At 44.3% G+C, this 14,001-nt stretch overlaps 4 protein-coding genes across 8 annotated transcripts; 3 read left to right on the top strand and 1 right to left on the bottom strand.

The window, feature by feature from the left end:
- Positions 1-812: 812 nt before the first annotated feature.
- socs8 (suppressor of cytokine signaling 8) lies at positions 813-2,504 on the top strand. The gene is given in 3 exon segments (NM_001114158.1): positions 813-896; positions 1,538-1,694; positions 1,773-2,504. Coding segments are annotated over 2 exon segments (645 nt in total). The 5' UTR covers positions 813-896; positions 1,538-1,555; the 3' UTR covers positions 2,279-2,504.
- A 218-nt stretch (positions 2,505-2,722) lies between these two features.
- Positions 2,723-5,727, top strand: LOC101076147 (transforming protein RhoA). 2 transcript variants are annotated; one of them, XM_003973229.3, is made up of 5 exons: positions 2,723-2,863; positions 3,737-3,894; positions 4,290-4,410; positions 4,539-4,669; positions 4,755-5,514. In XM_003973229.3, the coding sequence occupies exons 2-5, from the start codon at positions 3,739-3,741 to the stop codon at positions 4,926-4,928; spliced, it is 582 nt and encodes a 193-aa protein (XP_003973278.1). In that variant the 5' UTR covers positions 2,723-2,863; positions 3,737-3,738; the 3' UTR covers positions 4,929-5,514. The 2 variants fall into 2 exon arrangements, with proteins under 2 accessions (XP_003973278.1, XP_011612144.1); XM_011613842.2 differs by lacking the exon at positions 2,723-2,863 and adding an exon at positions 2,953-3,099 and having other exon boundaries at positions 4,755-5,727.
- Positions 5,728-6,157: 430 nt separating this feature from the next.
- Positions 6,158-9,922, bottom strand: LOC101075924 (transmembrane protein 43). The gene is made up of 12 exons (XM_003973228.3): positions 9,806-9,922; positions 9,126-9,272; positions 8,855-8,989; positions 8,636-8,730; positions 8,016-8,065; positions 7,738-7,807; positions 7,599-7,669; positions 7,400-7,527; positions 7,252-7,326; positions 7,041-7,142; positions 6,828-6,945; positions 6,158-6,759 (listed from the first exon to the last, which is right to left on the bottom strand). The coding sequence occupies exons 1-12, from the start codon at positions 9,821-9,823 to the stop codon at positions 6,557-6,559; spliced, it is 1,212 nt and encodes a 403-aa protein (XP_003973277.2). The 5' UTR covers positions 9,824-9,922; the 3' UTR covers positions 6,158-6,556.
- Positions 9,873-13,947, top strand: LOC101068640 (rab GDP dissociation inhibitor beta). 4 transcript variants are annotated; one of them, XM_029826535.1, is made up of 12 exons: positions 10,001-10,069; positions 10,613-10,683; positions 11,177-11,284; positions 11,388-11,484; positions 11,579-11,713; positions 11,816-12,014; positions 12,097-12,228; positions 12,317-12,416; positions 12,575-12,746; positions 12,816-12,960; positions 13,042-13,096; positions 13,172-13,947. In XM_029826535.1, exons 1-12 carry the CDS (start codon positions 10,066-10,068, stop codon positions 13,322-13,324), a joined length of 1,371 nt encoding a protein of 456 aa, XP_029682395.1. In that variant the 5' UTR covers positions 10,001-10,065; the 3' UTR covers positions 13,325-13,947. The 4 variants fall into 4 exon arrangements, with proteins under 4 accessions (XP_029682396.1, XP_011612142.2, XP_029682395.1 ...); XM_029826536.1 differs by lacking the exon at positions 10,613-10,683 and having other exon boundaries at positions 9,873-10,008; XM_011613840.2 differs by lacking the exon at positions 10,613-10,683 and having other exon boundaries at positions 9,979-10,069.
- The last annotated feature ends 54 nt before the right edge of the window (positions 13,948-14,001 follow it).

The raw sequence follows: 14,001 nt of genomic DNA, 5'->3' as shown, positions 1-14,001 counted from the left end.
ATTACCCTATATTCTGAATATCCCATAAGAGGCCAAAGCTGCTGCCATGGTTCTTTACAGTTTGCTTTCTTTAGTCCTCTAAATGAACTGAAGCAAAACTCATCCTCTCAACTGCAGGTTCACAGGGTCCTACAGAAGGAATTTCTTGGTTTTCTAGCATTTGCCCATGCATTTTATTTAAGGTGTGCTTGGGAGCATGTGTCATGCGGCTAGTATAGGTCATTGCGTAATTCAGAGCTAATTTACAGCTTGTGAATATCTTTCCATTTTATTTGTAGACAAAATCATTTCAAGTTGATGTTTTTTCAAAACTATATGTTCCCAAAATAGTGCACTCACAGTGTAAACGCAAGAAATAAGCCATTAAACAGTGCGTGTCAAGGTATTCAATGTTAATAAAAATGTTACCAGAAGTACCGCGTTTACTTTCAACATAAAAGATTATGGTATATTTGGAATTAATTATGTTGTAAAATATCGATTATTTAATAGGTTACCAGTAAAAATCAAAATCTGAACCACATAACTAATATTAATTAAATGATTAATGAAGTTTAAAGCGGCTCTAAATGCGTCAATATCGTTATTGTCCAAATAGCAGCTTATATTTTGAAAATCCAACAAGAAGTAGTACGTGTTGTAAATGTAACCACGGCGATCCGTCCTGCGCGCGCTGAAAAGCAAAATCTTTCTTGGAAGCAGGTTCGTGGAAGTGGCCGCCTTTCAAAGTGTTCCGTGTTTCGCAGTTAAACCGCAGAAAAGATCTCACCCTCTGCTGATGTTCAGCACATTTCTTTTTTCAGCCCCACTCGTGATTGTGAAGAGTGTCAGAGAACCGGGACGTTACCAGGCTCTCCATTTAAGCTCAGGACCTCTATGATTTCTCCCATTTGAAGGTAAGAATTACCAACTGAATGCTCCGTTATTTCCCCTAAAGCTTTATCAAACATTTTGCATTTCATGAATTTATCGTGTATCAGCTGTTTTATTCCCAGACCTTCACTGAAAACCTCATTTGCGACTTGTTTGTGGATTTTGATTTTTCCCAGTTTTGTCCTCTGTTGGAAAGTTACACCGTTGAGGTTGGGTGAGGAAGATTGAATTGATCAATTTAAATGATACTTTTTTCCTTAGCATATTTGTTCGGATTTGCTCTTGTTGCCAGAGTCACAACTCTTGGTGGCTCTACGTCTTTTTCTTTGATTATTAAAAAAAGAGGGAAAAATCAAAGTGCTTAAAGCAGTAAATGATGTCTTAATTTGTTTGGTGGGTAGTAAACAACAGTCTTGCTTTAAACCCAATGCAAATGGCTGTTTTTTTCTGGTTCTGGAGAACTTTTGCCATCTATCAACTTTTATTTTGCCTGCTCTGCTATCAAAGATTTAACACGGCTATGATCCACCACTGCTTCCCCCCTTTTTTTGAGTATTTTATTCAGGATTTATTAACAGAAATGGGCAAAAATAAACATACTGACAATTTGTCGACAAAATATCTGAACGGATGTCTCATGTTATTGTTGTACTATAATCACCAGGGTTGCTGTCAGTCAGCAATGGTTGCCCGGGCGATGTCACTGTTCCGCCAGGAGAAGGACAAAGGGTCGTGCTGCCCTCCCGCCCCTCCCGCAGCCTGGGGCCCATCAGAGGACTACCGCAGCATCACCGCCACCTTCCGGTATCTGGAAACCTCAGGTATCAGCATCAAGCCTCTCCTGGTGAAAATAGAAACAGCTGTAGTTACTGACGCCCACACTTCCCGCCTGTTTGCAGGCTGGTATTGGGGTCCCACGTCTGTGAGTGATGCTCAGGAAGCTCTCCTGAGGAAATCTGAGGGGACGTTCCTCATGAGGGACAGCAATCACCCCAAACACATGCTGACCCTGTCAGTGAAGACGTGCTGCGGCCCCACCAGCGTGCGTATTGAGTACAGCAGGGGCTCCTTCTGGCTGGACTCCATCGCTGCCGGGCAACTGCGCACGCAGACCTTCCCAGACGTCGTCAGCCTCGTGCAACATTACATGACATTGGGCCACGTGCCCCAGAGCCACACACACAGCGACATGTACCAAAGGGCGAAGCCTGACCCGTCTGGGGACGCGGCTCGGGGCTGCGACGTGCCCCTGAAGCTGATGTTCCCCCTGCACAAACCAGGGGGGTTCCCCTCTTTAAGGCACCTGACGCGCCTCGCCATCAACAGACACGCCAGCTGCCCCGACCAGCTGCCGCTCCCAAAGCTCCTGCTGCGCTACCTGCAGGACTACCCGTTTCATATATGAGGGTCTCTATCTGCATGGGGGCCACGTGCAGTGAGATCAGTTTGTGATCAACTAGTTGCTGTATGTAATGTGTGTCTTGAAATGGCCTTTTCAGTGTTGGTTCCTACTGTGCCATCATATTTTCTGCTTTTCTGGAGGGTTTTTTTGCCATTTACTTTCTATTTTTCTGCATTTTAAAGATTTGAGGTATGATTTCGAAAGTATATGTTCATTTTTCCAAATTAAATATTGAAATTTAAGTTGTTTCTTTTTTTTCAATTGAAACAGCGCCATCCATTTTAATCTGGCGGTCTGGTGGAAAATCTGTTTTGCATCCGTTTCCTGCTCACATTTGTAAGTATTCAGAGCGCTGAAAGATTCCCATGCATCACTTTATGACCAAATAATTTTTTTACAAATGTAAACGTTGTAGCACCAGTGTCTCCCCCCCCCCCCCCACCATCTCCACCCCTCCACCACCACCTCCACCCCCCCACTTCCCTCCTGCTAATCCCCCAGTCTGTCCAGCGCAGTCAGGGAGGAGCGACAGAGGCCAACAAAGCACCGCTTGAAAATCAATTGGATATATTTTCAACCACTCGTTCGGTAAGTCTGTCCCATCCTCGGGCAACGTTTCACCGGCGAAGCTCTGCCGGTTGTTATCGCGGCGACATTTTTGTGCCTCTGCGGGCTCCGGGCACCACTTTCCACCCGACATTTAGCTCGGTGTTAGCCGTCCGGCTAACGGTCCTGGAGTCGCACTGGTTTCCGTTAACCCGAGCCTGAATACCTACAGTAGCCCTACTGGTTTCTCGCTTAAGGATTAGAAAAACAGGATTCAGGTCGGTGGGTAGGAGGAAATATTGTTGTTGCTTATGGATTGTTAATACTACATATTTAGACCGCGCCACGGTGAAACAATCCTATAAATGTGAAAATCGAACGCACTAGTTCACATCCGGCTAACGCTACTGGGTTAGCTGCGGTAGCTAGCAGGGAGTCTTTTGTAAACAGCTCCCTCTCTAAATAGAGTAAAGACGCGTCCCTCCTGTAGTGTGTTGGTTTCCGGGTGAATTTAGCCGATTGAAGGCCAGCGACCACCGTAAAGTTGATTATTAGTGACGGCGAGCTGAAGCCTGACCGGGATGGGTCACATACACCGAAGCGGAAATGTAACGTGATGGAAAAAAGGTTCCTCGTCTGACCTCAAGAGAAGTCAGAAGCGGAGACTTTTAACCTCGTGTGCTTTGCTCCTAACCCTCCACTTATGGACACTCGCCCTGTAGATTTAGATTTTTTTCGTAAAAGTTGTAGGTTGGTCCTCGGTGGCTGTGTGCGGGCGCTTTGTCAACACAGCTGAGGAGCACCGGGCGCAGGGTCGGGTTTGGCTTTGCAGCGTTCCTCTTTAGACATGGATAAAATGTCTGCAGCGCCTGAACCTCAGTCCCCTTTGGTCTTAAATCTGCTTCTTGTCTGCAGCCATGGCCGCGATCAGGAAAAAGCTGGTCATAGTGGGAGACGGAGCCTGCGGGAAGACCTGCCTGCTGATCGTGTTCAGCAAGGACCAGTTCCCAGAGGTCTACGTCCCCACGGTGTTCGAGAACTACGTCGCAGACATTGAAGTCGACAGCAAGCAGGTACTAATGCTATTCTTCTTATCACAGTTTTCAATCAGCCCGATAGCATCTTATTGCATCAGAATTCTGTTTTTGGGGTTTCTTTTTTGCATCTGATCTGAGCTTATGTATGTTTGTGCCTATGAAAGAGCTCATTATCCAGGTCAACTCAGCAGTCACAGCAACCCTGGGAAAAGTAGACCTTTTTTCCAGGTGTACAGCTCAGCATACTGTTATTTATTTATTTTTTTATAGTGTTGGTATGTGTATTACCAAAATGTTTCTCACAATGAAAAGTGTCCCTGTACATTTTTATTTACTCTTTATAGTGTAGCTCAAAAGTCTCCTTCTGATTGTGTAGAAGACCCGTTACTATTGTGTCCATGTAAGAATGTTTCATTTTGGTGACGTGGTAGGTGGAGCTGGCTCTCTGGGATACAGCAGGACAAGAGGACTACGACAGACTGCGCCCACTGTCTTATCCTGACACCGATGTCATCCTCATGTGCTTCTCCATTGACAGCCCCGACAGTCTCGGTAAATGGAAACACGACTTGACCGTTTGAAGGCTTGTTGTTTAGGATTTACTAGCATGAAAGACGTGGTGAGCCTGCGTGTCGCTAAGGGGCCGTAGCCGATGCTGTCGTATCTTTTGCCTCCATCAGAGAACATTCCTGAGAAGTGGACTCCTGAGGTCAAACACTTCTGTCCCAATGTTCCCATCATCCTGGTGGGGAACAAAAAGGACCTGCGTAACGACGAGCACACCCGGAGGGAGCTTGCAAAAATGAAGCAGGTAATTATTTCAAACCAGAGAGAATCTCTCTTGGGGGGATGAAAATGTGCCTCTAAACTCTCTTCCACCACTTTTTTTTAATCAGGAACCAGTGAAACCAGAGGATGGGCGGGACATGGCGAACCGGATCAGTGCCTTTGGATACATGGAGTGCTCTGCAAAGACGAAGGACGGTGTGAGAGAAGTGTTCGAGATGGCGACCAGGGCTGCACTACAGGCCAGACGAGGGAAGAAGAGCAGTAAATGTGCCGTACTGTAAACGGGGGTGTGAGGACTGCTTCCTACAGGGGGAAAGAAGGAGCAGCATAAGGTCAAACCTAACCCCCCTTAAAAAAACAGCCACACACAAAAAAAGACTGTTCTCCCTTGTTTTTACTAAAGGTGTGATGGTTTTACTTTTCTGTCTTAAGCAAAAAGTAGTCTGGTTCTGTCAGTATTCAATTTTGAGGTTATGGAAAATATTTTTTTTTGTACTTTAACACAAGTAAATTTACCATAATGGAACCTCCTTTATCAAAACGTCAAGGGGGGGGGGGGGGTTACTTGGGGGAATCGTCATACCTGCCAACTGCAGTTACATGCTTAATCTGTGTCCTTGTGAGGAATGTTTTCACAGATGGGATTAAGTTCCTGTATACTTTAGCCTAGAGTCCTTTTAATGCTCACAACAAGCAGCGTGCTTCATATTCAAATTCTCCGTGCGGCGTGATCACGTGCACAACGGAAGACTGGAAACTAATTTTGTTAAAATGCAAGCAGAAACTTAGTGTTTTATGTAATAAATTACTTTGTACGAATTTTTATAATTCGCTAATTTGTACTGATAAACTCCTATAACATACATTGACAGAGCACTCTGAATATGTCTGAATGAGCAGCCAACAGTGAGTTTAGTGAGTCGCCGTCACCTCGAGTAATTGTCATGGACATGTATTTTTCACAGCTTCTTCCGGTTCCTCCACCCTGAAATATCCAGGCCAGGACGCATGTAGATAATGAAGAGTACAGCAGTTTCTGGATTTGACATGTTTTACATAAAAACTATAGTGCTTGCAGAGTTCATGTGAGTTACAGTGATTTAAATGCAACTTCCTGTCATGTGACTTGCAGACTTTTCTAACAGTATCGCTCAATCTGGTGCCACAGAAGCTGTCAAAGTGCATTTGAGTCTCACATGAGACACAAATGCTTCGTATAGGCTCAAAGATCTCAGTATTGATCTGAAAACTGGAAAGTCACGGTGGTGTCATGAGTTGTCGGTCAGAAGGTTGGATCCTGGGTGCAGCCAACTGTTCCGAGAGAGCCGCGATTACCGTAATCAGACCAGAAGGATTGCTGATCGTCCCAAAATCTGGAGCTGAACTGAAGAATGTGTGGAATGTGTTGAAGAAGCAAATCTCTAAGACCTGATTCGAAACGCACAGATTTGGTTAAGGAGTGCTCAAAAATGAACCCAGAAACACCCGACAGAGGACAAAAGGAGCAGAAAACCATGAATTCCTGTATTTATCACACCAAGGAAAGGGGAAGACAGGACTGGACTCAAGGACTATGATTTGCAATTTGGACCTTCATGACAGACATATTTACAAGTGCAACAACATTTCTTTAACAATACTGCAATCCACAGATCTTTGGCATTTTAAAAGAGTGATGTGCTGGAAAAACACTCATTGTATCAGATCAAAATTGAAAAGTTTTCCTTCAGGCATTTTAGGAGGTCCAGATCAATGAGCTTTGGTGGGACACTAGAACACCAGACTCTCTCCTCTCTGACTTCAGACAACAGAACAGTAGATTTAGTTTTGTGTCGTGCTGGACAACGCTGGCCAACCCCTCTGCTCACATGTCCCAGACCCCCGCGAGGCACCGTTCCCTCTTAAACAGTCACTCGTTCTTTTTGGCCGGAAGTCTTGTGCGGGCCAGGAACACCGGGACCAGAGCGAGTGCCGCCAGAGCCGCAGCCACCAGTGGACGGTAAAAGAGCCAGCCCGCTGCGATGGTGAGGAGAGACAGGGAGCAAGACACGCACAGGGCGAAGAGCTTCAGCCCCACGGACACCAGCTCTCTCAGAAGGGGAACCCAGTCCACTGCAGGCAGGGAGCAGAGAACGTCAAGACCAGCAGGACCTCCGTCATCGGAGAGGATCAATATTTACCCAGCGTGTAGATGATGCGCATGATGAGCTGAATGCTCAGGAACATGAGGACCCAGCCTGCGGCCCTCAGTCCCCAGGTCTTCATACTGTTATGTTGATGTTCTTTGGCAAACACCTCCTACGGGAAACAACACAAACGCTGGTTAGGTAACGGAAAACATCCAACACAACTGCAAACATTTGGAATCAGCCAATCATGATCAGTTCTCAGACCTCAGCGGTGAGTTCCCCCAAGTACAGGATCTCCAGAGTATTTCCAGACTTGGTTTTAAAAGGCCCCAGCTGCTCTCCTCTCTGCATGGCCACAATACTAACCTGAGGAGAATTTATAGTATTTATACAACTGAAGCAGATGAGTCAACCTGCTGGGTTTTTATCTGTTAAAAGAATACAATTATTGCAACTGATCCTCTGAAACACTCACGGTTTGAGGCGGGCCAAGGTGAGCTGTCTCGTCACTCAGGCCAGCAAAGGAGAACCTCACGCGCACGTCTCCGACCTGATGAGAGAACAATAAGAGTTCAGGCTTCTCAGGGTAACGTATGCAGGACCCTCAACCTCTCACTGCTCACCTCTGGCCTGCGCGGATGTTCCGTGTGGTAGAAATAGTCGTCATCAATGCTGAGAAATGGCTCCAAGTTAGCAGCAGGAAAATCCTTCAAGCTCAGGGTCTGGAAATTATTAATCTGTTCCACCAAACCTGTGCAGAACCAAACAATCACCTCCGATTCTTCCTTGCTGATTTGAAGATCCACTATTTACTTCAGATACCTTTTGACAGAACGAAAGGTCCGACGCGGACTTCAGGAGCCACAACGGTCACACTCTCAACTGCCATGGCGCTGAGAAACAGACACATTAAACCTGGGCTGAGTAGAAGCGCTTCATGACAGTAAAAGAGCAATCTTACCTTGGATTCTGGTGACCAATTTCCTTATCAAAATTGCGACTGTTGATCAACTCCGATTTCCACTCGGTGTCTAAAGGAATGCAGATCAAAACGATTCATTCACCCAAAGTGATGGCAATTACTAAAGTGTAAAATAATTGAGAAAGTACATCGTTATATGAATCTAATTAGGGCAGCAGGAGAGAATATGCACCATTATAGGATGAAAATAGATATTTTAAAATATGTCAATAGGTTGTCTATAATTAAAAGAGAAGCAAAAGGATAAAAGGACTCACTATAGGTGTATGTCGTCTCAGTTTTAGTCTCACCCCCCTCTTGGTAATCTCTGGAATTCAAATTCAAACTGGTCACAAATGTTGAATTAACTAGACATAAAAAGAAAAGGTATTTGGAGAGTGTAGGCCTCTGTCATGCAGCTCATTTCCCTGCATATTAGGACTTACACTCAGTATAGCACGTATAGGCAGGAGTGATACAAGGTTACATAACATAGTAACATAGGTTGCTTTATGAGTAAAGCCAAATATGTTCGATCTTTGGATGATTAAATTCCCTTCAGATTCTGGAACATCCCCAAAATGGAATCATCAGTCTTGTGGCCCACTATCAACATTTCCTGTAATTTTCATTAAAATTTGGTTTCAAGTTATTTTCGTCACAGACAGTTGCTGGTTGTCATATCACCTCCTAATTTTAGTGTTCCGCCTAAAACAAACGTGTTACTTCTTCACAAGGCTTTGATCACCATTCACAATTCTAGTAGTGCTTATTTACTTTATGCTAGAACATTTGAACTTTGTTTTTACGGATCATTCTTCAAGCACTTCACTGAGTCCACAACCATTTTGAATCTGTAAAACCACCTTAATGACAAACTGGACGCTGAGTGACTTACTTGCTCTCCTGTTGCTCCACCCACTGATACATCTCAACATGCCTCTTCAGCTTCACTGCCTGAACCACAACTTTGTAGTTGGGATCATGGAGAGGCTGCCAAATAATGAAATGAGTTAAGTGAAACAAGCTTTAATTTGGAATTTCCCTTTCAATAAATGAGGATTATTTTTTAATGTGTTTGAACAACATTCAATATCAAAATAAAAGTAAAATCCACCTGTGCGGTTTTCAGCTGTGCAAAAAGATGAACTAAATGATTGTTGTTCTGTGGGTCAAGGTTGGAGAAAGAACCCAAAGACACGACCTTAGAAAGACCCTCATTGAGAGAGGATGTGGTTTGCAGAGCACGTCCCTAAAACAGACACAGAAAGTCATTAACTTCTCAAAACCTAAAAGAAGCCCAGTTGCCTCCGAGTGGAGAAACTGTGGCTCTGAGATAATGTTCATTGTTAAAAGCGTTTCCACAGCTTGTATGTTTTTATCTTTACCTCATTGGTGAAGAGAACATATAATGAGAGAAAAAACAGAATAATGCCAACAAAAGTTCCTCCAGCAGATTCACTTAATCTCTCCAGAAATCCTGGATTGGCCTTCACAGACACACGGGTGTGCTTGTTTGGATTTTTACCTGAAAACTAGTGAGGACACACAAAGTAAATACAGTAAAATGTCTGCAACATCAATAAATATTTATTGTGAAACTTTCTGCCGTTTTGTGGGATTGGGTACAAACACTGCCGAATATTGAATATTTTAGGTACAGTACGTCTTTATTTTATTATAAAGAGTATTGCTTGCAAACCATAATATAGTGAGAGTTAAACGAGTGGAAAATCCCAGAAGAAAACAAAACCGGGTGTGAACATCTGTCACGCCCCTTTTGTTCCGTGCCATTTTTTCCCCCTCAGTATCTTTGTCCTGGTGAATAGCAAAACTCTTCTTGGTGATCAATATGTTTCAACATCTTAGGAGATATTTTTTAATCAGATTTAATGAACTGTCTCATAAACCTTTCGCGCAGCGCGGAAAGGCTAATATACACTACTTTGTAGGAAAATGGGCGGCAACTAATGCTACGAGAAAAACATTTTAAAAAAACTAAAATAACAGAATTCCTGGACCAGTGAACTAAGATAAGCGCATATACAACCTAAACGTTATCACTTACTGTCTGTGCAGAAGACATTTCTTTATTTTTTTCTCCCCAAACTACCTGGCGGAAGAACTGCAGAGGAGGAAACACCGGAACTTGAAGCGTTGAGCTTCATACGTCACAATGATGACGTTTCAGTCAAAAACAGCTGAGACCCGATTCACCAGTCAGGCGGAGACAGCTAATGATACAATTACTACCGCTACGTGAATGTCCAGGTAACGTCAACAATCGCAATACTACCTGATGTAGTGCAACCTGGACATAACGGTACTATGGGTAATAAAGTTTTTTTTTCCTGATCGGCACGTTTTAAACGATCATGTCTATACATTCACTTTTAAATTTATAATTTGTCTGACCCTCTATTTCACCAATTAAAAATAACTAAACTTGTACATTCGAAAAGAAAATCGCACGTAAAATTCACGTAAAAGATACCCTTCATTCTTCAGTAACTGGATAATTTCTTGCAAACAAGTGTTGTCCAGCACTACACAAAACTAAGCAGATACAGCAAAATTGATTTAAAAAGTTTATGATCAATTAATACGTCGGATTTATAGTTAATTTCCTAAGAGCCAAGTTGATACGCGATTTAGTTCACAGGACGACACCACACACACACACACACACACACACACACACACACACAAAGCCTTAAGAGGATTATGGCAAAGTCGAACACAAGGCAATTAATGCGTATCATCAAACCTATTTCAAATATGCACCTTTACTAGACACACACTTTCATCATATTGCAGTTAGTTACATTTGAAAATTAAGATAAAAATTCGACAGAACACTGTCAATCTCTGACAGCGCTGAACTCAAGTAAACAATCTGCCAGGATGCAGGAATATGATATTATTGTGCTTGGAACTGGAATCAAGGTAAGACAGTTCTTTTCTCTATGTGGACTGGAGTGGAAGAGGCACAGAACACAAGGCTTGATATTTCCTGCTGTGATTTGAGTCTGAAATTCATTTGCAAAGTCGAGTCATAACCACAACTTCTGTTCTCATTTAAATATTTTTTCTTGCTAAGTATTAGATTGTTTATGTATTCTCTTGATGTTATATTGGTGCTGTCCAGAAATACCGAAAGCTTATTTACATATTCCCAAAAGTGAACCGTCACTCACAATTACTACCATTGTCTTAATAACATTCGCATTAAGAGACTTTTGTGTGTTGTTGTTTTTACAGTTTGCTTAATTACTCATTGCCAGTTGTGTTCACAGTCATAATAATATGTTGCTGGGTGGGGGGTGTGCATACAGCTCATTTATATGAAGCTTCTCTTGCCTGATTTAAGAGAGTTCCAACATTGGGTTGTCATCTTGATGTTATTTATCATTAAGTGTTGATTCCCTCTCTGTCTCAGGAATGTATTTTGTCAGGTCTAATGTCTCTAAATGGAAAGAAGGTGCTCCACATCGACAGGAACAGCTATTATGGAGGAGAGAGTGCATCCATTTCCCCCCTTGAACAGGTCTGTTTTTACACACACCTTCTGAGCAGACATCTGCGTGCACACGCGCTGCCTTTCACTAAGCTTGCACTAATTTAGTCCGTGCTGTTGTTGTGGCGTACAGCTGTACAAGAGGTTTAAGGTTCCACGCCCTGCTGAGCCACTGGGCCGTGGGAAAGAGTGGAACATTGACCTGATTCCCAAATTCTTTCTGGCCAGCGGTGAGCTCATAGTGCTGGTTATCGTTATGATTGTGTGACGTCTCATCATTAGTCGAAACACATTGAATGTTTCTTCTACACATGTTTGAATTAGGTGAGCTGGTGAAAATATTGGTGCACACTGAGGTGACTCGATATGTGGATTTTAAAGTCATCCAAGGCAGTTATGTATACAAGGGAGGCAAAGTGCACAAAGTTCCTGGAACAGAAGAGGAAGCGCATGCTTCAGGTGATGAAGACGGCACTTTAAGAGCCCCCCCCCACCCCCCACCCCCCACCCCCCACGCTCGTTTCTGAGTCAACTAAACCGTAAGATGCACGTGTGTTTTAGATCTGATGGGGATGTTCGACAGGAGAAGGTTCAGGAAGCTGCTTCTCTTCGCCCTCAACTTTGATGTGAGAAACCCAGGCACCTACCAGGACATGGATCCCAACAGCATGAGCGTGCGAGACCTCTTCAGCCACTTCGACCTGGGACTAGACGCCATGGAGTTCACGGGTCACGCCATCGCCTTACACAGCAGTGACAGGTCAGCCACGCCGTCTCACAGAAGAGCCGGTGATCCTCTGAGAATTAACCCGTCTGTTCTCATTCACAATGTGACCCTGCAGTTACCTGGACCAGCCGTTTTTGGAAACTATTAACCGGATCAAGCTGTACTCCGAGTCCCTGTCTCGCCACAGCGCCAGTCCATACATCTACCCTGTGTATGGGATGGGAGAGCTGCCCCAGGGATTCGCCAGGTTGAGGATTGACGGCTGCTGTTTGGAACAGCTCTGCGAGATCGTCGTCATGCTTGTTGTTTGACGGGAGCCAACCTTTGTGTTCCAGGCTGAACGCGGAGTACGGGGGGACCTTCCTGCTGAACAGAGCCGTGAATGAGGTCGTGATGGACAACGGCAGAGTGAAGGCTGTGAGGTCTGATGGGAAGGCAAGAGAACACAAAGACAGATGGAGGAAATAATAATAACAACGATGTGGAATAAAAGTTGAATATTGAGCAGATGTTCAAAAGCAGCTGTTAGCGTAAACACCTTTAAAGGAAAGTCGTTCTAAAATAAAGGGATTCTCTCTTTGCCCTCCACACAGCTGTTCCTCTGCAAACAACTCATCTGCGATCCAAAATATGTTCCTAATCGCGTCAGGAAGGTGGGCCGTGTGATCAGAGTCATCTGCTTACTGAATCACCCAGTTAAAAACACCCACGAGGCCCAATCCTGTCAAATCATCATCCCTCATACGCAAGCCAACAGGAAATCAGGTCTTTCTTTCAGCACAAGTGAGCATATTTACCAGGTGGAATTTGACCTTTAACCCCTCCTCAATGCAGACATCTACATATCGGTGGTGTCGGGTGCCCACAACGTGGCGGCAGACGGCGTTTACATCGCCACGGTGAGCACCGCGGCAGAAACCGGCAACCCGGAGAGAGAAGTGCAGCCAGCGCTGGAGCTTCTGGAGCCCATCATGCAAAAGTTGGTAACACGTCAGATCAAAATCGACCTCGTCATGTTTTAAAATGACATTTCATGGACGTCTCCTCATCTCAACTCTAGATTCGTGTCAGTCCGGCACCTGCTGGTACCCAACGATGATGGGAAGAGGAGCCAGGTAATGATGTTTTCTGAAGAAAAACAAACACAGCTTAGTTTTGTTGTCTTCAGCCTTTTCCTGCATCCTCCCCAGATATTTGTGTCCCGCTCGTATGACGCCACGAACCACTTTGAGGCCGAGTGTGAAGACATTAAAGATATGTACCGGCGGATCACAGGAGCCGAGCTCTGCTTCAGGGGGGCGAAAAGACACCAGTCGCACAATTCGGATGAGGACTCCCGATAGAAGGCATCTGGAACAGCTGGAAGGTTGATAATGGCACACGTCGGAGGCTGTGTGATGTAAACCTGCCTGTTCCAGATTGACTGAATCCTGTTTGTGACGTGTCCAGCGTAGATGAAGGAGCCATGCGGCAGCGCTGAGGTGTAATAGTCTCATTATGGGTGATATGCAATAGTTCAGAGCCAGATGCAGCTTTGTGCGTTGACCACATTGCCAAAGTGAAATCCTGAGTGACAGTAAAGCTCCTGGAAATCATGACTTCGTACACATGTCTGTAAATTCATCACCGTTAAAAGTAATCAAGGGGATTTTAATGACTTTGGATGAGATGGGAAACGCTGGGGTTTTTTCTGTTTGTTTTAAATTCCACCCGGAGATCCGAACCAAGCATGTGAGAGCAGGGGTTTAAACTTGATCAGGGTGGACATGTGGCGCACAGACAGATAATTAGATATGAATCACAGTGCTGTGCAGAGGATTTGACTCCCTCCTTTGTGGAGCTTATGTGTGAAGGACAGCGACACTGATCAATGTCATGTTTTTCAGCTGTGCCTCTGGAGGGGGGGGAGATTAACTGAAGGACAGTCGTCACTCACACTTCACTGAGTGCTGGAACATGTTTAAACAGACACCTTAAATCTGAGTGTTTTGAATGAATAAATACTCAACAGACTTGTTGT

This window comes from Takifugu rubripes, chromosome 19, assembly GCF_901000725.2.
Source record: "Takifugu rubripes chromosome 19, fTakRub1.2, whole genome shotgun sequence".
NCBI classification, from domain to species: domain Eukaryota; kingdom Metazoa; phylum Chordata; class Actinopteri; order Tetraodontiformes; family Tetraodontidae; genus Takifugu; species Takifugu rubripes.
This window is presented reverse-complemented; position numbering and strand designations above follow the sequence as displayed.

Bases quoted from the DNA above. Each gene is read 5' to 3' on its own strand.
- LOC101076147 (XM_011613842.2), top strand. From the start codon at position 3,739: ATGGCCGCGATCAGGAAAAAGCTGGTCATAGTGGGAGACGGAGCCTGC. The intron at 4,411-4,538 runs GTAAATGGAAAC...TGCCTCCATCAG, and splicing joins TGACAGCCCCGACAGTCTCG to AGAACATTCCTGAGAAGTGG. The intron at 4,670-4,754 runs GTAATTATTTCA...TTTTTTAATCAG, and splicing joins AGCTTGCAAAAATGAAGCAG to GAACCAGTGAAACCAGAGGA.
- LOC101075924 (XM_003973228.3), bottom strand. The intron at 7,528-7,598 runs GTATCTGAAGTA...GGTTCTGCACAG, and splicing joins ACCTTTCGTTCTGTCAAAAG to GTTTGGTGGAACAGATTAAT. The intron at 7,143-7,251 runs GTGAGTGTTTCA...AATTCTCCTCAG, and splicing joins ACCTTGGCCCGCCTCAAACC to GTTAGTATTGTGGCCATGCA.
- LOC101068640 (XM_029826535.1), top strand. The intron at 12,229-12,316 runs GTTGAGGATTGA...TTTGTGTTCCAG, and splicing joins CTGCCCCAGGGATTCGCCAG to GCTGAACGCGGAGTACGGGG. The intron at 12,417-12,574 runs GCAAGAGAACAC...CCCTCCACACAG, and splicing joins CTGTGAGGTCTGATGGGAAG to CTGTTCCTCTGCAAACAACT.